Source organism: Cynocephalus volans, chromosome 3, assembly GCF_027409185.1.
Source record: "Cynocephalus volans isolate mCynVol1 chromosome 3, mCynVol1.pri, whole genome shotgun sequence".
NCBI lineage: Eukaryota > Metazoa > Chordata > Mammalia > Dermoptera > Cynocephalidae > Cynocephalus > Cynocephalus volans.
The window spans coordinates 24,597,094-24,616,735 of record NC_084462.1 but is presented as its reverse complement, the minus strand read 5'-3'; the positions used below and the strand labels follow the sequence as shown (position 1 = coordinate 24,616,735).

Below are 19,642 nucleotides of genomic sequence, written 5' to 3'. Positions count from 1 at the left end.
CGGTGACTTGGACTAACTAAGGTGCAGGGGCTGTCCTTTATCATTTTAACACCAGCACCTATAATAAAGTGCTCATTCTTTATTGAGGGAGAGATTGAATGGATGCATTTTTTATTGATTTCAAAGTAGAGGGAAATTTACACATCCCTAAAATATCTTGCTCACAAACTCTGCCAACAACTCATAGGAGATGAAACAGAGAAGATAATTAAGACCTCCAGGAACTTAATTTAGTGCCTCTGGGACAGGTCAAGCGGCCAGGGTGAAGGTCGCCCTTCCTGCTGTGCCGACCAAGTCTTTCTTCCTGCTTATGTTGATTTCATCCAGGAGATACATATAGAGAGAGCCACCTGGGCACTCTCTTTGCCCTGGCCCTGGTGGGAGTATCAGATGGCCAGGACTGCATATATGTTACCTGATATCTGTGCTATGAGGAAAGGTCGAACACGGGGTCAAGATCCTTGACATTAAGGTGCAGTCAGAGAAAGTCCCATACAGGGAGACCCTGATGGGCTGATGTACCCATACCCATATGGATATGTTTCTCATGCGGCAAGCCAACTTTGGCTTGTTCTTTCCTGAGACTTGGATTTTGGTTGGGGGCTCGCTCACTCATTTCCCACCTTTCCCTTTTACCTGTGCATTTATGCGGCTTTTCCCTTCAGGGCTTGTCCGTCTTCTCTTGCATCTCTCTCCTTTCCGCTATTGTGCAAATCCCTGGGATCACCGTGTGCCCGATTTTGTTGTCTGCTCCCTGAGGAAGGGCTCCTTCTTCTATATGTAAAGAAAATCCTTTTTCTAAGTCTAGGGTGGAGATGGTGGAGACAGGGGTGGGGAAAGAGGAAATAGGAGAGGAAGGGGGATTTACTCCAGGTGTTGGAGTCTTGAGGGAGAAGGACTGATCAGGAGTGGGGACAGCCAGGGACTCGGGGGTTGAGCTGAGCCTAGACTCCCCTCTGGTGGCAGTAGGAGTGTGTGCAGGTCATAGGGTAAAAGCTAATGAGGACCAGGAGACAGAGACGCTCTTTATTCTCTGTGGGATTTAGCAAAACCCACAGACATATGGCTTTAAATATGCTATGATATGTGCAGATGTGTGGGCTGGTGGCTCAGGCATCAGGCTTTGGTCAGAGGGGGCATGTGGCAGGCAGGACGCCTGCCTGAGACTCACCAGGCAGAGGAGGATTCAGTTTGACAAATTCAAATCTCCTTCTCGGAAGATGAAGAAACACAAACCACTGACAGGTTGCTCTTTCTCTACCGAAAGGTCGGGTACTTCAGGGTTTCCTGGCCTGACAATCCCATCCCTCAGCCTCCAGGGCCCAGCCCTGCACACAAGTCCTCTGGCTCACCTCCCCAGGAGCTTCCCAACCTGACCCATCTTCTCTACTGGCTCTAGCCCCGGGAAATGAGGGGAACGTTCTTGCCTCCACAAGTCCCCAGACTTCCACATTGTTAGGTTCGGCGACACAGAGAAAAGAGAGACACCCAGTCCTGGAGCCATTTTAGCCAAAAGGTTTATTCCACTAACGTGGAGGGGAAACTGAACCAGATCAGTTCTCCCAAACCAAGGAAAGCAGGAGGTTTATAAGACTCTTAGGGAGGGTTCTGACAGAGTAGTGGGGAATTTTGAAATCAGTGGTGTGCAAGGTGACACAGCCCTTGTGGTCTGATAACATCTGGTTGCTTAAGGCATAGTCTCTTGATTAGCCACTATCTCAGTACGAAGCATTCCAGCCTGAAGCCTGCTAAACACAGACCACAAGACATTCCTTGGATGATAACAGTAATGTTTACCCCTTCCCAGGAGAGGGATATTACCCCTTCTGAGGAGAGGGATCTCAGTTCCCAGAGCAGAAAACAGAAACGGGAGGGGGAGAAGGGGGAAAGTTGCTTAACCTGCATGTGCTGATGTTAAACTAGCCGTGAGGCCTAATATACCTGCCACCTGGGGGATCCTGCCCAGGGCAGCTATACCTTAGGAGGCTACCTAGAGGCTGTCCTTGTGGCCAGGGACCACCGAGGCAGGCACAAGACCCATGGTGGGGATCTGTTTTGGGCACAGCTCTTGGGTCCAGACTTAAAGGCAGGGGTACCTAGGGATGTACAGGATCTGGAGAATGGCACATACCTGTTGTCCTTCCCCTGCTCTGGGCTGGGGAGGCCCAGGTGCAAGTGAGGCTGATCCACTCCAGCTAGGCAGTGGGGGTTCTGCAGAAAATCTGGAGAGACTATTGGGCCACAGTGGATTTCATAGGTTATTTCCGGGGACCCCCAGGATATGAAGAAAATGTGACTTGCAATGTGAACGCCCTGTTGACAGGGGGGGGAAGAATTCACCTGTCACTACAAGGAGGAAGATTTGGGTGAGCTCTGGTTCTGTGCTCGGCCCTCTACCTTGCCCTGTGACTCACTGCTAGGACATTCAGCTGGACATTACTGGCATGTGACTACACCCCATAAAGAGGCCCTGATGGCGTGGTAAGAAACCCAGCCTCATCTGGGGTGCCTGAATCCTGGTCACTGTTATTATTCTGCCTAAACTGCTTCCCTTGTCATTCATCTCACTTCTATTAAACACGTTTGCTGAGCACCTACTATATGCCAGCTCTCACACCAAGTGCTGACTGACTACTGATGGAAAACAGTTGGCACCCCTGCTCTCTACAAGTTGTCAGTGAAGAGGCACATGACTTTAAAATATGTAGTGTGATGAGAGCTTAAGCATAGTATGTCCTGAGTGGTTTGAGGACACAGAGAAAGGGCACCCAACCTGGCCTATGATGGTCAGGACACGTGACAATTTAGCTGATGCTAGAAAGAGAACCACAGACCTATGGAAAAAGGGAAGAGTCCCAGTCCTCTCCACCCTTCTGACGGCCGCTGCAAGGAGGGATGTAGATTTAGAAAACAACAGCAGGGAGAAGAGAATTGGATGTGACCCCACGGAGGGAGAAGGGAACACTACAGCCTGGAAGCTCAGGTGCGAGTTTGGCCATTGAGCTGGCTGCTGCTCCGAGGCCCCGCAGAAGGGAGCTCTAATGAGCGTAAAAGTTAGCAGCGGCCCGCTGTGACCGGGGGAGCTCAGAAGCGCAGAAGTGAGCTGAGCTGGAGATGCCCATGGTGCCTCCTGGCACCAGACGCCCACCTCTGGAGCTTTCCCATGTCTGGGGAATTCCCGGTAGCATTCACTCTCCAGCCAGAGAATTTAACACTAGCAAACCCCGGTCTTTTCAGACCAATTTGTATTGCTCTTTTTGGTCAGAAAGGAAGAATCACGTGTCGCTTTTGCATTAGTCAATTGGAAATAAACCTATGACTGGAAGCAGGAGTCGCCTCGGGATGTCACGTGGAAGTAAAGGCCAGCGTCTCTGGAGTGAAAGTGCCTGGGTTAGAATCCCTGCTCCACCAGTTACTATTTGCCAATTACGATTAATGTCATCTCTGATTACTTAAGTTACTTAACCTCTCTGCACCTCAGTTTTCTCATTTGTAAAAGGGGATAATAATAGTACCTACCTCATAGAGCTGTGGTAAGGACAATTAAGTTAATGTATGTGAAGGGCTTAGAACAGGAACATGGCTCTGTTAGCTTTTATGATCCTGCCTCGGGCATCTGTTGCTGTCGAGCCCCTCCCTACGCTGTGCCAGATGCTGTAACAGTCTGCTGATAGGCGACGGATGTTAAAGATAATTGCATGTGTGGTGAACGTGTAGAGGACAGGATTTGAGATCCCAAGTTCAGGTGTTTTCTTTACATCAACTTTAATCCAATTCTCAGGACCTCTGAAGCTGGACAGGTAAGGAGGTTTCCCTTCACCTAGGCTCCTGCAAAGGAGCCCACCTTGACCATCAGGAATCCTTCCTTAGTCCTCTGTCCACAATGGTCTCCCCAAAGTGCTCATTGTTCAAACCTGTGTGATCTTGGGCCCTGCTGGGGGAACAGATGCCTCCACCTGGATCCAGGGTCCCTGGGATCGTCCTGCACCTGCCCCCTGAATTCTGTCACCTCCATGGGGCACTGGTGACTTGATACTCTCAGAGCACACCACACTTTTGGATCTCTCCAAATTTCAAGAATCTTCTCTAACTGCCCCCCCACCCACATTGCTCCCAGCCAGAAAGCAAATTCCCCACTCCTCCTAAGACACAACCTCTTCAATTAGTCCCTTCTGACATTCAGCAAATGCATAGTGAGCACCTGCTGTGTGTCCCTGCTCTATAGAGCAACCAGTTGAAGAACCTGCTCTTGTTCAGTTACATGTGACAGGAGGAAGGGACAGTAAGCAATGCACATAACAATAAGTAAATTATGCATGATGTTAGAGAGAAATATGTGACATGGAAATTTTAAAATATAGAGGAGGGAAGATTAGGAGTGAGTGTGGTGGGGGCAAGTTGCAATGTTCAATAGGGAATTGGGGTAGATGTTATTAAGAAGACAACATTTGAGGAATGAGATGAGAGCAAGGAGGTGAGAGAGTTGGCCAAGGAGATACTTGGGGGAAGAGCATTCTGGGTGGAGAGGATGCAGGAGCAGGCCTGGTGCATCTGAGGAGCAGCAGGGAAGCCAAATGGTAGATGAAAACGGTAGATGAAAAGACCAGGAAGGTTAAGAGGAGGGCACAGCGTGACCAGCAAGGGCTCTGTATGTCGGTTTTTGCTCTAAGTGACAGGGGAGTCATTGCAGGTTTTGAGCAGAGGAGAGCCATAGTATGAGTTACATTTCAAAAGGGCCTCTCAGACTTCTGTAGTTAGAGTCGACTGTCCTGTATGGTTGTACTTATATAAGGTATCTGGAGTAGTCAAAATCACAAAGACGGAAAGTAGAGTGGTGGTTGCCAGGGGCTGGGGTGAGGGAGGGATGAAGATTTAGTTTTTAATGGGCACAGTTTCAGTTTTGCAAGATGAGGAGAATTCTGGAGACAGGTGGTGGTGATGGTTGCTGAGCACTGCGAATGTGCTGAATACCAGGAACTGTACCCTTAAAAACGGTTAAGATGATACATTTTATGTATGGGTATTTTACCACAATTTTTAAAATGGGGAAAAAATGAGGATGGACTGCAGAAGGCTAAGGGAGGAACAGGGAGACTGAAAGGTAGGAGGCTCTTGGTGATCAGGCCCTGGACTTAGGTTATAGTAGTAAAGGTCGCAGTAAAGGGATTCATTTCTGGACATATTCTGAAGGCAGCGCCCAGAGGATTTCCTCAGAGAGAGAATGTGGAATGTGCCGAAAAAAAAAAAAAAAGAAAATCACAGATGGGTTTGAGCCTGCTCCCCTGGAAGGACGTTGGAAGGAGTTGGTGCCATCAGCTGAAATGGTGAAAGCCACGTGTGAGGCAGGCGAGGGTGGAGACTGGGAGTCCAGGTCCGCTCGTGTGCATGAGACACGGAGCAGAGGTGCTGAGTGCACAGTTAGGTCCACAAACCTGGAGCTGGGCTGAGAAGTCTAGGCTGAGACTAAATCAGGAGGCTGAGAGCGTAATTAGAAAAGAGGAGCAAGGACTGAAGCGCACACTCCAACCGAGAGAGGCTGAGGAGAAGGGGAGGAGTCAGGAAAGGAGCCACCAGGACACTGAGGCGTCCCGGAAGCCAGGGGAAGCGCGAGTCTCAGGGAGGGCGGAGCGTCCAGCTGGGCCGAAGGCTGACGCTTGGTGCAGAGAACTGACGTCAGATTCCGCCATTTCGGGGAGAATGGAAGCGGGGATCTGCCAGGTGGGGCTTGTGAGACCAGGAGGAGAGTTAATTCTTCTTATAAAAGGCTCCAAACATCTTCGTGCACTAATTGTGTTTTGTATTTTCTGTGTTTTATTTGGCGGCTGGCCAGTACGGGAATCCGAACTCTTGACTTGGTGTTATCAGCACTGTATTCTAACCGGCCAGCCTGTTTTCTTTCTTTGTTTTTATTGAATCATAATTGATTATACATATTCTGGGGATTCAATTGACATACATTGATCAAATCAATATTACTAGTATGTATTTTGTTACAAGTTGTACTTATTCTCTATGCCCCTTGTCCAATCTCCCCCCCCCACTGATAACCCTAGATTTCTTCTCTCCTTCTGAAAGAGTAATGGTTACTCTGTTGATTTGCTGCCTAGATGATCTGTCCAATGCTGAGAGGTGTGTTCATGTCCCCCAATATTATCATAGAGCAGATGCTTCTGCTGTCACTCTGGAATGGGCTTTGTGGAGAGAGACATCCTCTTCTTTTCTTTGGTCTCTGCTGGTGACTCTCCTTGTGTCAGGGCACTCCAGTGGCTGGTGGACCATCTGTGTGGTGGTTGTGTCATCTAGCCACTTACGTGGCAGCCGTGGTTACTGTGGTGGCTGTGGTGGGCGATCCACACGGAGGTGATGTTTCTGGTATGCTCCTTGGCACTGGCGGTTTGCCTGGTTGTAGGGGTGGTCTGGTCTCCAACTCCATGCCCCGGGCCCCCAGGCAGGGCACCGAAGCCCTTCGCCAGCCTGTTTTCTGAATTTTATGATGCTTTATTATCCTAGAGCCTTGTGGATCCAGGGAGGGACTGCCCCTGTCAGGGTCAGCTAACCACTAGAGATAGTAAACAGCATGCCTGTGAGGATGCCTTTGACATGCAAACCACTCAATTCTGAGACCATACCGCCTCCTTTTGTCAGGTTCCTGCAGCCCCGTATACCATTCCCAGCCCTAAATCACCCCATGGCCGGATGCCAGACAACGGACGACCATCTCTATAGCCCAGAGCCCACCCAAATTATTCAAATTAGCCCATCTTAAACCTGCTCAGTGACTTACCCGCCTTGCCCATTCCTTCCTGTGAAAACCACAGTAGATCCTTTAGCCCATGCTTTTCCCTCACTCCGTCCACCTCCTGACTGACCCCCGTGCTTCCCTGGGTGGCCTGCGTGACATGCTGTGCCCCTTCACCTTGGGAACACAAGTAACAAACTATTTCTTCAATGGGAATCTCCCCCTGATCTGTTGGCCTCACCACACCTAAATAAAACCAAAATCCTGGGTACATTTTAAAGCAAATCTGCTTTCTGCAGAGATGAAATCCCTGTGACAAGGAAATTCAAAGAACCTGGATCCCTAAACTTGTTTCCAACCTGTCTCCTCCTTCTAAGCCCTCACTACCTCCCAGGAGCCTGATGCTGGCGCAAAAGCCCTTGACTCTGAGAACGTCTTTCCTTCAAGAATCCACCCCCCCCCCCACCCCACTCCCGCCTTTGCCTTAGCTCAGGATTCCTCCCCTCACACACTTCCATTAAGGGCTCCCCTTCCTGCCAGTTGGTTTTTCTTTAGGAATGTGACAGACAACGTCCTCCCTCGGTGTATTTCTCCAATCATCATGGCCAGGGAGAGGAGAGAGAGTCTGGGCAAGTGGCACTGGGGCTTGCAGAAAGGGCAGCACTTACTTCACGCTCACAGCTTTAGCCTCTTCTGTACCTGCTTATCGTTTTGCTTACAGTTCTGTCCCCTGAACAGCCACGCTACCCTGGGATCCCAGCCCCAAAGCCCTCTGGCTTCCGCTGGCCTGCGCCTGCCACTCCTTCCCACTGCTGACAGCATCTTGGACGGCCACATCGTCCACATGATGGGGGGCTCCACATTCCGGCAGTGCTGGGAATATCTGTGTGACACCGTGCCCTGTGAGTAGCCATGGGGGAGGGAGTAGGACACTGAAAAGAACAAGAGGAGTAAGAGGGCTGTGAGAAGGCAGGAAACATCATGTCAATGGTGCAAAATGCCTGGGTTTCAGTAGAGTGATGTGAAAGGACAGGACGCCTGCTTTGGGGCAGGGGAAGGGCTGAGAAACAGGGTGACTTGATTATGCATAATCTCCACATTACAGGAGAGCAGGTATATGCACAAGCTTGTCTGGAACTGAGGACTTGCTGAGGGGTACTGGAGGAACAGAGTTGGAATTTAAGAAGAGAATTGTAGAGAATCCAGGATTTAGGGGTTTGTGTTGTGACAATTGGGAGACACTGGATGTTTTTCTTTGTTTGTTTGTTTGTTTGTTTGTTTTTAAAAGATGACTGGTAAGAGGATCTTAACCCTTGACTTGGTGTTATCAGCACCACACTCTCCCAACTGAGCCACGGGCCAGCCATACACTGGATGTTTTTAAGCAGAGTTTTCAGTTCGTTAGACCGATGGGACTGAAAAAAGAGAGGGCAAAGCCCAGTCATAACACAGCTGTACAGTCCACATGTGAGGCAGGGAGAGGCTGAACTGGTAAAGAAATATAGTGTCAGCAGTAAAGGAAGGATGCTGGAGGACTTGACAGTACTTGCTGAGTGATTGGTTCTAGAATGAATGGAAATGACCGAATAACTCTAGATAACCACAAAATGAATTGCAAATGGAGGTTAATGGGGTGCCTGGATTGGCAGCCAGGGGGCAGGAGTAGGAGGAGACGGTGTATTTATTTCATAGCCCTTCACACTGGGTTAAAGAGGTGGGAGGGGACCTCTAGGGAAACGAGTGGATGAGGCATTTGAAGACACAAGATAGGAGTTGAAGTGAGATGTCAGTGCTTCAGACAGAGTTTTGGTATTTACTTCTTTGGGGATAAAAGTTAAAAGAGGTCAGACTGTTATGCAAGCTGAGTCTTATCTGAGTCTTCACCTTTCACTAGGGTTTAGGACAAATTCCACAATGCAACATAACGTGAATGAAGGAATATGCCTTACTGCGGAAAAAGGGTAACATGAGAGCCAAGGATGAGCAAGAAAAGAGAACATGAGCACCCACCCCCTCCACCACCTGTCTTCCATCACCCCACAGAGAGGTGTGTAGGGTCCACACGGGTCTGTGTTCTCATGAAGGGAACCCCCCTGAGCCCCCATTGCTCTACCCTCTTACCCACAAGCATGAAAGCAGCCTTATCAGGCCTCTTGGCATGAAATAGTCTGGAAGTGGGCTGCTGTTTGTTTACACGAGCTATCTGAAAACACCAGCTGCCCCACCTGGAGACCTGGAGGCCTGTGTGATGTTGTCTACCCTCCTGCTCAAGTGTCTGGGGACTGAGAGTAAGCCTTCACATTTGGGAACTAAGAGGTGACTGGTAATATCACACATTAGGAACAGCAAAACCAGGTGGTCGTAGGATACTTGTGTGCTAAGAGAAAAGAGAACCTAGATCCTTTGTAGTTTTAAATGAAAAGTACAGCCCTATGTTAACCCCTGACCACCCTCACACTCTGCACAGCCCTGAAGCCAGTGGATCTACATGTCACATACCAGACGGGGCCCCTGATGGTGGTGGAGACCTCTCGGGGCATAGTGCTGCACTGGCGAGCCCACGGCTGGCCCCTGCGCTCGCTCCACACACCAGTGGCCTCCCTGCACTCTGTGGCCTGGCAGCTGGGGGGCCTGGCCGGGGGCCCCCACACCATGGTGGTGCTGGGCCTGGGAGCTCACTTCACCACCTTCCCTCCATCCATTTTTGTGTGATGACTGACAGGGATCTGGGTGGCCGTGGCCGCCCTGCTGGCCCGGGAACCCAGCACTCTTGTGGTCATCAAACTGGCCTACACCGGCTACAAGTCTGTGTATGGGAGTGATGGGTTCACCCTCCAGTTGAATTGGCTCCTGCGAACTGCCTTCGCTGACCTCCGTGTGGAACTTGTGGATGCCTGGGAAATGACCTCCAGCCTGGCCCCGCCAGACAATATCCACCCGGGGCCACTCATCGTCGGCAATGAGGTGGACTTACTCCTCTCCTTCATCTGCCCCACCTGAGTGCTCCCGAGGGTCCTGGGATGGGTGATGGGGAAACTAGTGTGACCATCAAGCCAGGAATCCTTCCCCCCTCAGCTGTCAGTATCTTTTCTCTTACCTCCAGCAACTGTACAGTTCATAAAATTGACCAGCAAGAATTGGGACTTGGGCAATGGCAGGAGAAGAAAAAGGAGGGAAACACGGAAGTGGCCCAGTTCATCTCCAGAGTTTTAGTTCCCACATGTAAAAGCAGTGCTGAGGGATGAGGGAGGGGACAGAGACAGCAACATCCACGATCAGTACGTATGAAGATTGTCATTTTATGTGCCCTCTTCTCCATTTAAGGTGTCAGTGAGCCTTGCAAAAATATGAGATGGGTTCCGATTCAGCTTATCAAGGCTACCCTCGTGGAAAGCCTGAATGTACATTTATAAGGAGTCTTATGTAGTGGTTTGTGAAATGAACTGTTTCTGCTAATTGTAAAAAGTAATGCATGCTTTTTGAAGAAAATTTGAAAAATCACCAAAAAACATGAATAAAGAAAATAAAAATCACCTAGAATCCCATGACTGGGAGATAATCATGGTTTAAGCATATATATTCCCAATAATTTTTCAGTAGCAAAATTTTTTTCTATCCCCCTTCCCTTTTCTTTTTTCTTTTTCACTTCAGATATATGTGATGGGATTATTCCAATGTCCTAATGGACATTTAGGAGGATTTTGCTATGCCCGTTGTTCAGTGCAGGTCTTCCAAGAAGTAGGTGCTGAGACAGGATTAGAAATGCAAACATTATTGCAGAAGAAACACCTGTGAGAGATAATGTGGAGGTAGCAGGTGAGGCTGGGACAGCTGTCAGCCTTGATGCAAGGCTGACCTTGAGTAAAGGAGCATGGGAAGGAGCATGCTAGGACACTGTCCAGTCTAAGGAAAGTTGGGCAGGACTGTTGGGAAGTCCTTGAATCAAAGGTGACCATCAGGGCAGTCCTGCATCTCCCAGGGATGGGCCAGCTTTAGTATTTCTGCTGTGCCCTGTCATCAGCTGGGAGCATCCCATGGGAAAAGCGCTTCAGTGTGCAGGATTTGACTAGCAGTGGGTGCCTCAGTCAGTTACAGTCCCTGTTGTTAGAGGTTTGCAAAATGCACTCTCATGGCTGCCGCAGTCTACCCCTTCGTACTGCACAGAGCTACATTTTCATACGAGGTCAGGGAGCAACTCCTCTGTGGTTCCCAGGGGCTTTCCTTCATGAGAGGAGACTCACAGGAGGGAGGTCAGTGCGATGACCCGCAGCCCCTCTTGCTGCAGTGGGTCTGAGGGCGGCAACTGGTAGTCATCCTCTCCCTCTTTCTCTGTTTATTCTACGTTCCCCTCACCTCTAGCTATCGCCTCTGCAATTCTTGGTGACTTACCTGGTAGGATGACCCAAAGCTTTCATTTATATTGGTTTGTAACTACCATTATTTATGATGTAATCATCATTTCTTTGACAGTTAGGTTGTTTCTAACTAATCTCTATTGAGCTGAACCTTGAAGGATATTTTAAGGAAAAGGTTAGCTTTGTCTAAAATGGTAAGAAAAAAAATTTAAGCAGAATAAAAAACTATAAATGGCCTATTGTTATACCTCTATGGAAATCATATATTCACATGGTCAAGGACTGGAGAAGAACATTGAAAATTAAAAATAGAAGAAAAATATGTGAGGCAAATTCTAACCAAAGAAAGCTGGCTTAATTATAATAATAAAGGAAAAAAAATAGACTTTAAGACAAAGATCATCATTAGAAATAGTGTGGATCACCATATAATATTAAAAATTCAACTCACTGAGAATATGTTACAATTCTAAACAAGAATGCATTTAATAAAATAGTCTCTAAACTTAAGCAAAAAATTGTTGGAACTAAAAGAAAAAATCTGCAAGTGTACTATCGTAGTGGGGAGTTTTCAACACACTTCTCTTAATTACTAATTAAAGAGACCCCCCAAATTCATATAAATATAGAAGTTATGAACAACACAAATTATTTCTCTAAAAGCAAGCTTGCATATCTGAGATAAACCCAACCTCGCTGTGATGGACTACCTTTTTTATACATTGTTAGATTTGGTTTACTAACATTTTGTTTAGAATTTGTACATCTATATTCATAAGTGAAACTGGCCTGTAACTGTCCTTTCTCATAGTAGTCCTGTCAGATTTTAGTAGGGTGACGCTAGCCTTGCAGAAGGAATTGGGAATTCCGCCCCGCCCCCCCTTTTCTTTCTAGTCTCGGAAAGATGTTTGCAAGATTGAAATTATTTGTTTGTTACATATTAGATAACACTCACTGGTGAAGCTAACTGAGCCTATAGTTTTTCTTGTGAGAAAGGAAACCTTTTCAAAAACGGTACGCTAATGATGTTTTCTGTCTCCTCATGAGTCAGCTTTGGCACAGTTTTCTAGAAATGTGTCTATTTTGTTTAAATTTTGAAATTTATTTCCACAAGTGTATCATCTTTTTCATATCTGCCTCAGCTGTAGTTGTATCATTTTTCATTTCTGACATCTGGGTGGTCGGCCCTGAGCTGGTTGCTTGTGTGGGGGGGCTGTGACTGAGGCCCTCAGCGCCCTACAACCCTAGCTTGGGAGAGCCCGGGGCACTTCCGGTGGTGGGTTGGTGGTCATCACTGGGCTGGTTGCCTGTGTTGTCGGAGTGTGACCGAAGCCCGAGGCCACCACCCTCGGGCCTGGTTGCAAGTGTTGGGGGCATGGCTGAGGCCCCCAGCCCTCCCCACTTTCTGGCTTGGTAGCCCAGAGGACTTCCAGACCTTCTACATGTTATAGGTGTTCTTTGGTGAAATGAGACCTTTACTAGTTAATATCAAATTTTGTCTCTGGTCGTGGGTACTTTGTCCTATCTCTCAGTTCTGTGTTGGGTTATTTCCTGTTCCCACCACTTTAACTCTGTGTTAGAACTAATTTGTTGTCCTTTGCTTACTTCTGAAGTGGGGGAACTTCCCATGGGGACCAGTACTTGAGTTGTGTGGTTGAGCTAAATTGCTGCTTGGCTGCTGATTCCCTAGGGAAGGCTTTTTGTGCAGCTCCAGTTTTTATGGTTGACTTTATAGATACTTCTGGGTCTAGTGAAATCCGGTGCACCTGACTTGTGTAGAAACACTGGTCTGGGCCTGAGTCTTTTCATCAAACCGCACCCCATGCAATTCTATATTCCTGACCGGTGTCCTCTGAGTGGTCCCATGCTGATTGGGAGGCAGATCAGCTGTCCTTGCTATGCCCCAGTGTTCTCCCGGTGGGCCCATCTCCCCCAGCACCTATGTTCCAGACAATTCCCATGGGACGGGCCATGCTCCTGTCCCTTGCGATGACTTGCCAGTCTCTGAGTGGCTCCTGTTTTTCAGTTGTTGTGGCTCCTCAGTCCAATGTGGATCCACAGGAACCCAATTATTGATGGCCTGGGAGCACCAAGGCCCTCTTCTCCCCTGCTGCCTGCAAACAACTTCATCTGAAGGGCACAGCTGCGGCTTTTTCCAGCTCCTGCTCTGTGTGCTCAGCAGCCTCAACCAGGAAGTGGCCGGGAGGTTTTTTCTTTCTCTCTTCATAGCTTCTCCGACCATCATCCACTCCATAGGTGTCTTCCCCTCTTCCCCTGAGCTTAGTGGCCCCAGCTTGGCTGTCATTACTATTAATAGTTGTAAATTAGTCACTTTGTGGGAGAGACTGATGCTGGGGACCGTCTATCCAACCATCTTGACTGGAAGCCCCCCCGCTTTCAATTTCTAGAGGCTGCCTGCATCCATTGGCTCATGGTCACTTCCTCCATGTCAAAAGCCAGCAGTGTAGCAGCTGCTGCTTCTTTTGGTGGCTGGCCAGTATGAGGATCCAAACTCCTGTGGAGCATCTTCAGATCTTCAAGGCTCTCTGCCTCTGCCCCTCTGCTCCCATCATAGCATCATCTCTGCCTTCTGTAGTAAAATTCCTACCTCTTATAAGGACACTTGTGATTACATTTTGAGCTGGATAATTTAGGATAATCTTCCCCTTATATGACCCTTAACTTAATCACATATACAGAGTTCCTTTTGTCACATAGGGTGACATATTCACAGTGGACAGAAATCAGGACACGGATATCTTCGAGGGCCATTATGCAGGGTACCATGGTGATCAAAGCCAGAATCCCTGTTAACTTATGAGCTGTGAATCTGGACTCCTCTCTTACTAATTCTGCCCCTAGAACAGTGTTCCCTCTATCTATGCTCCTTTCACTCATGCCAAAGGCTTCTGTGTTGGCTTTTGCCTAGAGGCCACATTTTTATCACTAAGCCACCCACTGAGGATTTTCCACAATCCATTGTGCTAGATCCAGAGAAAATGCAACACTCCAAGAGTTTACAATTTAACAGAGGAGGTAAATAGTCAGTTTAGAAGACAATTAAAGGGGGAAAGCAGGTTTGTCATTCCTGTGCCTCATGACATTGGACATAGCTGCACTACCAACCTTCCGAGTAGAAGATGATGTCTCTGAAGCTCAAACTTCTAATTCCAGTATAAATTTGCTTGGTAGATCTTGGGCCATCTTCCTATAGATTGGAATTTGAGATGTGTCAGAGGGGTGCTTTTATTGTGAAGTACACTTGCCTGAATAAGAAGGGACCATTGATGGGTATAAGTGAGTATCCCATAGGCCAGGTGCCTAGATTCCCTTTCCCATTCACTACAACCCACATCACAAAGAATGTGGCCCCTCTCCAGTGTTCTTCTCTTTTGGATTCTTCTACTTCTCTGGTCTATATTTGTGATTTTGTGTTTCTCAGACTATGAGACCAAAAAAGTCTGGTCCTCTGGAGAGGACTCCTTGTCATAGCAAACACTATGTTTTCCTAGGAAAGAATGTGCTGTATCTCACTCCTTTGGCCAACCCATACCTGTTCTGTGCCTTTCTACATTTTCTTGCTTTCCCAATGGTTTCTGTGGTTGAATCCCTTCTCACCCCTAGCTCAGCCCAATTACAGAGGGAAGTCACTGAGGGATGGTCTCGTCTCATTCTTCTATGACCCTCAGGAGCATCAAAGAAAGGTCTCAGCCACCCCTGACTCTCAACTGGAAAATTGGTGTGGAGATGGTGGGGGTGGAGTTGTGGAGAGAGGGAACAGGAGAAGAAGGGACACTTAGAATGCCACATTGGGGGTTGGTAGTGGATGGAATAAGAAGGCTGAGAGGAGATGGTTGAGCTAAACCAGAGACACAACTTCATCTTCACAACATGAGATACTCCTTTCAAATAAAGGTGGTGGTGACTCAGATACCAGGCTTAAGGGTGACAGATGGCATGATGCAGGCAAGCAAGACTCCTGGGTACCCCTGGCAGAGGGGACTAGGTTTGGTGAATGGAAATCTCTTTCCCAGAAGAAAATGAAAGAAACACTAACCACTGATAGATTCCTCCTTCTCTACCCACAGATATTCTATTTCAAGACATCCTGGCCTGAAAGCACCATCTTTCATCCTCCAGGACCCCGTCCTGTCTCTAAATCTGCCTCCAAATCCACGGAATCTCTCCCACTCTTGGACTGTCTCCCCCAGGAGCTCACCAACCTGACCCGAATTCCGTACTGGCCTCCGACCCCGGGAGACAGAGGGGACTTGTTGTCCTCCACCAGTCCCCAGACCTCCACCTACCACCTGAGGGATCCTGTCCAGGCCAGCTATGTTCTGGGAGGCTACCTAGAGGCTGTCCTTGTGGCCAGGGACCACCGGGGCAGACCCAAGACCCATGGTGGGGATCTATTTCGGGCACAGCTGTTGAGTCCAGACTTGAAGGCAGGGGTCCCTGGGGATGTGCAGGATCTGGAGAATGGCACATACCTGTTGTCCTTCCCCCTGCTCTGGGCTGGGGAGGCCCAGGTGCAAGTGCGGCTGATCCACTCCAGCGAGGCAGTTGGGGTTCTGAGGAGAATCTGGAGAGAGAAAAGGGCCACAGTTGATTTTAGGGGATATTTCCAGGGGCCCAATGGAACTAAAGAGATTGTGATTTGCAATGTTGACCCTCAGTCGACTGGAGCAAAAGGACCTACCTGCCAGTACAGGGATGTGGTTTCCAGTGAGCTCTGGTTCTGTGCTCAACCGCCTACCCTGCCCTGCAACTCTTTAGTTGGTCACTCGAGTGGGAGTTACTTGAAGGTGACCACAGCACACGATGAGGCCCTGCTGGCATGGTAAGAAACGCAGAATCTGGGAAGCTTGTCCCAACCCTAAGTCACATCCTTTTTCCTAAATCTTGTCTGTGATCCAATTTCTATTCTCATTCAACACATGCTTGTTGAGCACCTGCTCTATGGCAGACATTGCTGGACAGACACGTAGCACAGTAAACTGGTCCGGCTATATGTCTAGACAAGGTTACAAGTGATTTTAGGCTTAAAGGAAAAAGCGGGATTCTGGCATGAGAAGAGACTAAGTATTCAAGCAGAGCAAATGATCTCAGGGCAAACGTGGCTCGAGCACTTCATTTTTGAAATCTGGATTCCTGCCATCATTTAGATTTTCGTCTGACAATTTCTCATTATTTTGTTAGATCAGTTATTCAAGTTGATTTAAAAATATTTTGTCCTGAGGTCAGTGAGAGTTGGTGAAAATACCTAGGTGAAACTAGTACCAGGCAAGAAACTCTCCATTGTATTTTATTAGATTCTGCTGCTATCTATAACATTCATTCCTTCAATTTCGTTTTTCTTTTTTTTTTTTCTTTCTTTCTTTCTTTAAAAAAAATTTTTTTTTGGTGGCTGGCCAGTACGGGGATCTGAACCCTTTGACTTTGGTCCTATAACACCGTGCTGGAAACAACTGAGCCAACCAGCCAGCCCGTTCCTTTACTTTCTCAGAGAATTTCTTTCTTTTTTATACTTTCATGATTCAGAAGACTTTGCTCATCTATTTCTACCTTCCTTATATGACATAAAAATGTTTAAGGGTATGAATTTCCCTGTGAGCACAGTTTTAACTGTATTCTCCAAATTTTAATATGTAGAAGCATCATTTTAATTCTGTTTTACATGTTTTATAATTCCCATAGTGATTTCTTCTTTAACTGGTGAATTATTTAGGAATTATTTTTGAAGTTTTTGAACTTTAAAAGTTGCTACCTTTTTCTTCTTGCTTTTCCCTCATTTATTTGCATTATGACTAGAAATGTGGTCTTTGTGATATCAATTCCTTGAAATTTGTTTAGAGTTCATTTGTGACCCAGCAAATGACTAAATTTTTGTTTGTATACCGGGTTTCCTTGAAAATAATATGTATTTCCTATTTCTTCAGAATAGAATTCTGAACCTATTTGTTAGAGCTTATTCATTTTCTTATTCCAATCATCTATATCGTCATTAATTGTTTTATGTCTGCTTAATCTATTTATTTTAGATGCAAATATATTGTACTGTGTGCTGTGGATTGAATGGCCCCCGAAACTCATTGCAGCCTGAGCCCCATTGTAACAGTGCTAAGAGGGTGGGAAGTCTGATTATGGTATTTGGAAGGTGGGGCCTTAATGAAGTGACTAGATTGTGAGGACTGCACCCTTGTGGATGGATTGGTCCTTTCGTGGGGTAACGGGTGTGGTTCTGATGGCTTTATAAGGAGGGCGAGTGAGAGGATAAGCTCTCTCTTGCTCTTGCCATCTTCACCATGTGATACCCTGTGTTGCCACGGGACACTATAGAGAGTTCCCACCCAGAACGAGGCCCTCACCAGATGTGTCCCCTGGACCTTGCACTTCCCAGCCTATAAAACAGTAAGAAGTAAATTTCATTTTCTTTGTAAAGTACCCAATTTCAAGTATTCTGTATGAGCAACAGAAATGAACTAATACACTGTATTTGTAGATTTGACAATTCCTCTCTGTAATTCAGCAGTTGTAACTTCATACATTTCAAGGCAATGTTGTTCAGCTCATCCAACCTGGTGATTCTTTTATGTTATTGGTAAATTATGCATTTTCCTTTCTTGATTTTTGCCTTAAATTCTAAATTTTATCATATGAAAATTGCTATAACATCTTTCATTTTCTTAGTATTTTCATGGTATATCTTTCAAACTTTCTGTGTGAAATAGTTTTAGGCAGCTCTCTCAATATGACATTGTAGCTTTTGCTTAGGCATCGTTAAATGGATCATGGAAGAAACTAGAACCATGAACATAACTAACTTTATCTAAACACGATAGGCATTCAAATCTACAGGGAAAATATTGAATAGTCAACGAATGGAAAAGAGCATAATTAGATTTCAGCCTCACACTATACATAAACATCAATGCCAGGAGGATTAAAGAGCTAACTGTGAAAAGCAAACCTTAAAACCCAAAGAAGACAATAGCAGCAAATGTCTTTTTTCCCAAGCTTTGAGCTTGGGAAAATATTGCCTCAGACATAACGAGGCAGACATCATAAAGGAAAATATTGGTTAAGTTGGGCTATATATAAATAAAAAACTTCTTCATTACAAAAAGTCCCTAAACATAGGGTAAGTCAAGCTATAATAGACTAGAATATGATATCTGTGACAGACAAAAGTGACACAAGATTAGTACTCAGAAGAAATAAAGGAGTTGTACAGGGAGCTACCTGGTGAGCTCAGTTGTTTAGAGCACGGTGCTGACAACACAAAGTTCCAGGGTTCAATACCTGTACTAGCCAGACACCAAGAAAAAAAGAAAAGAAATTATACAAAATAATAAGAGAAATTATATAGCCCAACAGAAAACATGGGCAAGAGACATAACCAGGAGATCACAGAAGGAAAATTTTGAATGATGAATAAAATCTGAAGATATACTTAATCTCATGAGTAGTCAGGGAAATTTAATTGAAACTGAAATATATTATTTAGGGCTGGCCAGTTAGCTCAGCTGGTTACAATGTGGCCTTGTAACACCAAGGTGAAGTGTTCAGATCCCCAAACCAGCCAGCTGTCTCAACATTTTTTTAAAAAGTTGAAGAAACAAAATATGATGTTATTTAATAATTTTTATATGAACAAATCTTTGAATCTGACAAAAACACAGGTGATGAGGATGTGTAGAGACAAAAAGGATCGTATACCACTGCTGGGAGTGTAAATTGTTATAAGAACTTTGAAAAGCAATTTAACAATACTTAGTAAAGTTGAAGATGCATATAACTTACAGTCCAAAGGTTTGCTTCTGGTTATAAACTGTAGATTTCTCTTTCTTACAGGAGAGCCAGGGAACATGTACAATAGTATTTATTGCAGACATTGTCTGTGATAGGAGAATATTGAAAACTATCTAAATGACAACAGATAAGAAATGGATGAAGAAATTATGGTATATTCAAACAATGCAATTATAATTTAAAAATGAATAAAGAACAGCTCCCTTTCAAAACTTTCTAAATCTTGAAAAGATAATGAGTAGTAATAAACACATATCATTCCATTTATGCAAAGTTCTAAAACTTGCAAACAATGCTATTTAATATAAATATAAATCAAATGTACAAAATGTAGATGAGAATCACAAACACTGAATTCAAGATAGGGACTATATCCTTGTGAGGAACAGAATGGGAAAGGGTGAGAGTATAGAGGGTACCTATGTGGTACCTGTAATAATCTACTTATTACTTTTCTAAATTTAACTTTTTATTGTGAGATAATGACAGACCTACAGGAAGCTGCAAAAATAGTCCATAGTCTTCTGACCTCTTCACCCAGTTTCTGCCAATGGCAGCATCTCATGTATCTGTAGCACAATCAAAACAAGAAAATAGACATTGCTACTCTATGTTAACAAGATTACAGGCCTCATTAAGTCTTCACCTACCAGCTCGCACATCCACCTGTGTGTGTGTTCATGGGTACATGTGTAAGTTTTTGCAAATGTAGCCCATGTGTAGATTTGTGTAA

At 46.0% G+C, this 19,642-nt stretch overlaps 1 protein-coding gene and 1 pseudogene across 1 annotated transcript in view; both read left to right on the top strand.

Moving 5' to 3' along the window:
* The window catches only part of LOC134372496 (NXPE family member 3-like), a 33,388-nt pseudogene extending 23,649 nt beyond the window's left edge, over positions 1–9,739 (top strand).
* A 20-nt stretch (positions 9,740–9,759) lies between these two features.
* LOC134372495 (NXPE family member 3-like) overlaps positions 9,760–19,642 on the top strand; it is a 33,910-nt gene continuing 24,027 nt past the window's right edge. Inside the window, exons 1-4 of the mRNA XM_063089976.1 lie at positions 9,760–9,961; positions 10,064–10,140; positions 10,391–10,477; positions 15,183–15,937. Of these exons, the coding sequence (XP_062946046.1) occupies positions 9,760–9,961; positions 10,064–10,140; positions 10,391–10,477; positions 15,183–15,937 (1,121 nt within the window). The remainder of the gene's footprint in view (positions 9,962–10,063; positions 10,141–10,390; positions 10,478–15,182; positions 15,938–19,642) is intronic.